This window comes from Gadus macrocephalus, chromosome 12 (assembly GCF_031168955.1).
Source record: "Gadus macrocephalus chromosome 12, ASM3116895v1".
In the NCBI taxonomy this organism is placed as follows: Eukaryota; Metazoa; Chordata; class Actinopteri; order Gadiformes; family Gadidae; genus Gadus; species Gadus macrocephalus.
Genome location: NC_082393.1, coordinates 8,849,887 through 8,856,145, shown reverse-complemented (window position 1 = coordinate 8,856,145; position 6,259 = coordinate 8,849,887). Strand labels below are relative to the sequence as shown.

The following is a 6,259-nucleotide window of genomic DNA, read 5'->3' as shown; positions in this document are numbered from 1 at the left end:
CGCGGCAGTGTTTGAGATCTCACTCCGTTGGGTAGTGATCAGTAAGTTGATATGCGGACAACGCGGAGGAAGTGAGGGGGAGAAACCGTTGACTCGGACCAGTGTGGAGGGATGATTTATGCCGGCTTAATTTGAGCCTAAACCACAATATGTGACGAAACCCATTTTTGTTGTAGTAATTAGTCAACGAAATATATCTTGCATTTTATACAACGATTGTTGTCGTTTTTTTTTCTCCAATGCTGACGGACCGTATACACTCGGTGGCATAACGTTTGCAAACGGCAATGCTAACACTGAGAGAGATGTTTTTACATCAGCAATTACCTTTGACTGTGATCCATTTTGACTTATGTTCGAAAACGAAGTGGTGCCTGCATGTCTCCATCAATCAAGATGTTTAAAGTTCAATATGTGTGACCTTTACAATATGCAACCTTTTTAATACAACCAGGTTTTAAGCACTAAAGTAAGGCTTTGGGCATTTTTCACTGCCAAGCCGGTACGGTCGCTGCATGGCAGAGGTTCCAATTACACTGTCTTGCCTGTGTAAAACCGAGAACGTATATTCCCCCTACGTCAAGGAGCCGGCTTTCTTGGTGTCACTGGAGCAGGCGGGACAATGCACGGAGACCCTCTTAGAAGAAGCCTTGTCTACTTCCTCGTAGATTGTACCATCTTCGTTACATGCGACTGCATCACCTTCTCTCCCATGATGGTCAGCAGCCCGCAGCTTTCACCATCTCTCCAGTAAGAACTACTCTTGTTGCTACGTCATCAACACTTCTGCCCAAGTCCTGCCCCTGGTATGCTGGATGCTATCTCATCGCATTTACATGAAAATGAAACCGGCCATTAGAGTGGGTGTGGAGGGGTTCAAGAAGGGAAAATTGGGGTGCAAAATCAAGCCTGTATATTATCTCAGTCAGTGTAAACGTGCGGACCATGCCGGGGAAAAAGGCGGGCATAAGGACGGGCATATTTGGCAGTGTAAAACAACTTTTATTAGGTTATTGGAGAATAGTGATTGACTGTATTCTTATCAGAAGGTTTAAGCTGTACTATTCGTCACCCTCGGATTGTGACAGAGTGTGAAGAATCTGGTTTGTCCATCAGGGGTCAGAGTTCAAGAGGTCAAAGGCCGTCTCTGGGGAACCATCCAAGCAGAGCCGTCAGGTGACCCTGAACCCTCCCCAGGCAGCCCTCACTCCATCCTCCCAGAATTCCATCACTACGCTGTGTGTGTGTTGTGTGTGTGTGGGTGTGTGTGTGTGTGTGTGTGGGTGTGTGTGTGGTGTGTGTGTGGGTGTGTCACTGTGTCTCTGTGTCTCTGTGTGTTTATGTTTGTGTGTGTGTGTTGATAAATTATGATGAATATGTATACCTGAGTGTATGTTTCCTTCTTGTGTGTGTATGTCCATGATTGTGCGCCTAGCCTGTGTGTGTGCGGGTGCACGCATGCCTGTATGTGTGTGCATGCCTTTCTGCGAGTGTCTGTGTGCCTGTGTGTGTGAGACACAATCTGGGAGTCCTACAGTAGAAATCCTGCAGATAAAATGTTGGTCAGTCTGCCAACCTCTGCTCTGTCCAACTGTTTCACATAAAACCAGTGGATGTGACTGAATAGACATAAACACATACGCGCACATACACACGCACACCGAATCTGTCTGCCGCAAATTCAAGAATAGCACATAAAAACGTGCTGATGTGTTCTTGGGAGAATTGTGAAGTATTTAGGAGGATTTTATTCTCGCTCTCCCTCTCTCTCTGACCATGCCCTGCGCTGAACTCTAGTGTGTGGTGTGTGTGTGTGTGTGTTGTGTGTGTGTGTGTGTGTGTGTGTGTGTGTGTGTGTGTGTGTGGGGGGGGGGGGGGGGGGGGGGGGGGGGGGGGGGGTGGTATTTGTCCATCCATATGTCTGGCAGGCTGTCTGTTCCCCTCTGCCTTCGCACAGAGGCCTCTGTAATCCCGCCTCTGGTCACACCGGGAATCCGTCTCAGCCCTAACCTTCCCTTTGCTCCTGGTCCCTATAAATATCCCCGCGCTGAAGCCCTGTTCGATTGCTCCTCCCTGGCTTCTTTTTTAATATATTCCTCCTCAGTCCGGGAGCCCTGGTCTATCAGCTTTCATTGGTTCTACAGGCTAAGAATAAATAATAACGGGCCTTTTTTGGAAAATATAGGCATTAGGCAGTGACAGCTACATGTTGGAACTCACTCACTGATGATGATTGGCAAATGCAGTCATTCAGCGCTGAATCATACCCGAAGCTGCTAACTTAACTTGCTGGCTGATTCTTTAATGGTATAGCAGTGTGTCCTTTTTTTGCACTCTTGACTTTGTGTGTGTGCGTGTGTGTGTGTGTGTATGTATGTGTGCATGTGACTGTTGCTGTGTGTGCATTTGCATGTGTTTTGGTATTTCTGTGTTTGTGTGCGTGTGCCAACGGTTGCAACAGCGGGCCTGTGGGAGGGCCATCATCCCGTTCCCACGACATGTGTCCCATGAGCCCCTCCTCGTGACGTCAGTGCAGAGGGTACGGACGGACAGCCCTCTCCGGGGTCGGAGGGTTCACTTCCTGTCTGTCAGGAGTTGGGAGTCGGGGCCCCCGTCCAGAGTGGAGCTTGTCTCACATCTGTCTCTCTCTCTCTCTCTCTCTCTCTCTCTCTCTCTCTCTCTCTCTCTCTCTCTCTCTCTCTCTCTCTCTCTGTATTGTTCCCTCACTCGCTCTCTGTCCCTCCATCTCTCTCGCCTGCAGGCTATGTGGATGATGCTGCAGCACAAAGTACCGGAGGACTTTGTCATCGCCACGGGGGAAGGTGCACAGCGTGAGGGACTTTGTGGAGAAGGCCTTCCAGCACGTGGGCACGACAATTGTGTAAGTGCATGCGCACACACATACACACACAGACAGTGCTTTTCCCCCCCGCCAGCTACTTGACCTTTGACTCTCCCACCTTTCCTCTTCTGTCGCTCTATTCAGGAAGCGCTCCGTCATGTTGACATAAGCTACTATCTTTGCTCCTCACATGAACCTGTGTGTGTGTGTGTGTGTGTGTGTGTGTGTGTGTGTGTGTGTGTGTGTGTGTGTGTGTGTGTGTGTGTGTGTGTGTGTGTGTGTGTGTGTGTGTGTGTGTGTGTGTGTGTGTGTGTGCAAGCTCACATTCTGAAATACAGTATGTTTTGTCTTTTGGAAAACCTTAAAATAATAAACTAAATGTCAGCAATAGGAAAAACTCATTCTCTCCTCCCCCCTCTTTTTCTCTCTCTTTCTCGCTCTCTTTCTCGCTCTCTCGCTCCCTCAGGTGGGAGGGTGAAAATGAGCAGGAGGTTGGCCGTAACAAGGAGACAGGAGCCATTCTTGTGAGAGTCGACCCCAAATTCTTCCGCCCCACTGAAGTGGTGAGTCTCCCATGCTGCACCAATGTGGACTCGTCTGTGTACTCAGATCACTTTGTTTCTGTGGCTCTCGCAGCCCATGTGAATGGCGTGCTTATGGTCTGTGAGACGCCATGGGTAAAATAATTTTCAAAATCGTCTAAAATACTCTTGGTTCTTCTTGAACTATAACAGCTATGGTGATCAACTGAAATTGCCGGGTTTCTCACAATCTCCGCCGTTGGCTACAGCTGGTGCTGTGCACCTTTGTGTTTGGGAGTCACAGACCTGCAGAACAATAGGCCTTCCATAACCCAGGAGCCAGAAAGAGGTCAACTGGAGCCAGGGCAGATATCTAATGTTAAGGCATTCATGTGTCATAAGTGATTAGTGAAGTATGTTGTTTAACATCTGTTTCACTTGGACACTTGACTTTATGTAATCTTTTCAATCTTTTGCTTAGTTTTCATAACCATAGATCACTGAGACTAAAATAGCAGACAGTGAACTAATGAATGAATTAATTAATTAACGATACATATTGGGAGGAGAGAATTTAGCATCTGAGCCTTTTCTGGAGAACATGCTGGGATATTGATCAATGCATTGGACTACTACTGGTACATTTGTACATGTGTAATTACCATCCTGGGCCAGACCCTCATGTCATGGAGCCCCGCTGTGAAATGATAGGTGCTGTGAGAGCAGAGTCACGCCGATGCCCTCCCTGCAATCACCGTCCCTTGTATAGACTTTTAATGACAAAACATCCATTCAACCTGCCGCCATATTCCATGTTCTCCCAGGGTGCATGTATTTTTGGCTGTATCTCCCTGGTCATCTTATTTCCGCTCATTATGGTCTGGGCCCATTACGCTCTATCTATCATTCATAGCGGCTCCAGGCGGCCAGCCACCTCTATTATGTGGCTTCAGACCGGCCGAGACTAGCCTGGCAGCAGAATAATACACGCCACATCCTGCCAGCCCGGCACCCAGCGAGGGGGATTTATTGATACTTTTATTTAGCTTCAGTGCACAACATGTAGCGCGCGCGTGTCTGTGTACTGCAGGGCTCCAGAGTGCGCCTAATTTGGGCGCACATGCGCCTAGAATTTGGGGTAGTGCGACCAAATATTTTATTTGGGCGCACCGGTGCGACTGAAAATGTATCTGGTATAATTATAATTATTTTATTCTTTTACAGAGCAGTCTATTCATAATATTGTAATAACCACGGTAGAGGCAGTGAATGAAGTATTGATTAGACAGCGATTTATTAGATACCTAATAAACCGTTGGAACACGCAAGACCGGTAACAATAGCAACGCCGGTAAACAAACCCGCGAAGCCCAATCCAGGGGTCTGTACTACGAAGCTCGATTAGAGGGTTAGCGAGGTATGTTGAGCTGAAAGCCTGGGTTAGCTGTACCATGAAAGTCGATCTCTTTAAGCGTCGCTGTATCACCATGGTGACTTACGCTCGCAACCAAACCTGGTCGGGAGCAGCTATTCAGCGAGTCTACCCGGAGATCGGCATTTATTTAAGGCATTTATTTAATGGTCAAAATATTATTAATCAATGGCGTAAATATCGACGGTGTAACCCCCGCCCCCCCCCCCCCGTCAACAACAGCGCAAGGCAGGCACGGTCCAACGCCCCCCCCGTCCCCCCTGTCAAGAACTCAGCGCAAGGCGGGCACGGTTCAACGCCCCTTCTCCCCCCCCCCCCCCCCCCCCCTCAACAACTCAAAACTTGGGTGCACCATAAATACGTGCTGGTGCACCCAAATTAAAACTTTAGGCGCACCAGTGCACCCAAGGAAAAAGTTAGTCTGGAGCCCTGTACTGGCTGGCAAAGGGCCTGTGTGGGCGTTCAGGCTAGGGTTGTTCCGTGGGCTCTGACATCAGTATGAAGCAGACGAAGCAGCCCCTCTGTCTGGCTCATTAGCACGACGGGCGACCATGTACCAAATATTTCAGTTCTTGTCTTGTGTGCTTCCTAATGGTCCCTCAAGACCGTTGCGTCGCCCCTCTTCTCTGACCTCTGTGCATGGTTTAGGATCCTCAGACATTAAGCATGGGTGTCTGTCATCACCCTGGACATATGTGTGTGCACGTGCTTGTTGGTGTGTGTGTGTGTGTGTGTGTGTGTGTGTGTGTGTGTGTGTGTGTGTGTGTGTGTGTGTGTGTGTGTGTGTGTGTGTGTGTGTGTGTGTGTGTGTGTGTGTGTGTGTATTAGGAGGGGGCGGGGGGGCTGGGGTGTAGGGTTACCCCATGGTGTCGCGGCCCCAGCTTAGCTGTCAGCTCTCTGCGTTTATAATCAGGAGCTCCCCAGTGCCACGGCCTGGCCTCCCCGGGGGATTAGAGAGGAGGCTGGGCTGAGTGACGGAGGAGGATTAGTGGAAGCTCCCTGCTGACTGACTGCACAGAGCACTGAAGGGAACGGAGCGGGGGGGGTTAGCTAGTCGCTAGACACACCTGGCTGTATTGGCTCCAGAGCTCCCGGATCACGCTTGTAAAGCATCCTGTCCGTCTTACGCTCGCTAAACCTAGCAAACCTACCTACAGAAACTAGAACTTTCCATGCAGATGAAGGGTTCAGGTACCGTTGAACGATTGGTTTCATCCAGTTTCATCCAAATGCCCCGCTGTTGATTGTGAGCGATGCTGAGTGATACGATCGCAGGTTTCCTGCTTCCCTGTGATTTGCATCCCGTTCGCTGAGGTCTGGTGATGTGTTGACAGAAAGATGCTTTCTTTGCCTTTGCGCCCGTGGTTACTTCAAAAGGGAAGGTGAAGTGCTGCTAGAGTGGGTTACTCTCTGATACTGTATGCCTCCTGTTGGTCCGCTGTTATCAGGCTGTGGGTCATTGTT

The 6,259-nt window shown here is 49.3% G+C and overlaps 1 protein-coding gene and 1 long non-coding RNA gene across 2 annotated transcripts in view; both read left to right on the top strand.

Moving 5' to 3' along the window:
- Positions 1–6,259, top strand: part of gmds (GDP-mannose 4,6-dehydratase) — a 115,814-nt gene that overhangs the window by 87,564 nt on the left and 21,991 nt on the right. Inside the window, 3 exon segments of the mRNA XM_060066713.1 lie at positions 2,762–2,821; positions 2,823–2,881; positions 3,309–3,405. Of these exon segments, the coding sequence (XP_059922696.1) occupies positions 2,762–2,821; positions 2,823–2,881; positions 3,309–3,405 (216 nt within the window).
- LOC132468885 (uncharacterized) lies at positions 3,417–5,626 on the top strand. Its single transcript, XR_009528290.1, has 2 exons — positions 3,417–4,436; positions 5,223–5,626. It is a non-coding gene; the product is annotated as an uncharacterized LOC132468885 (long non-coding RNA).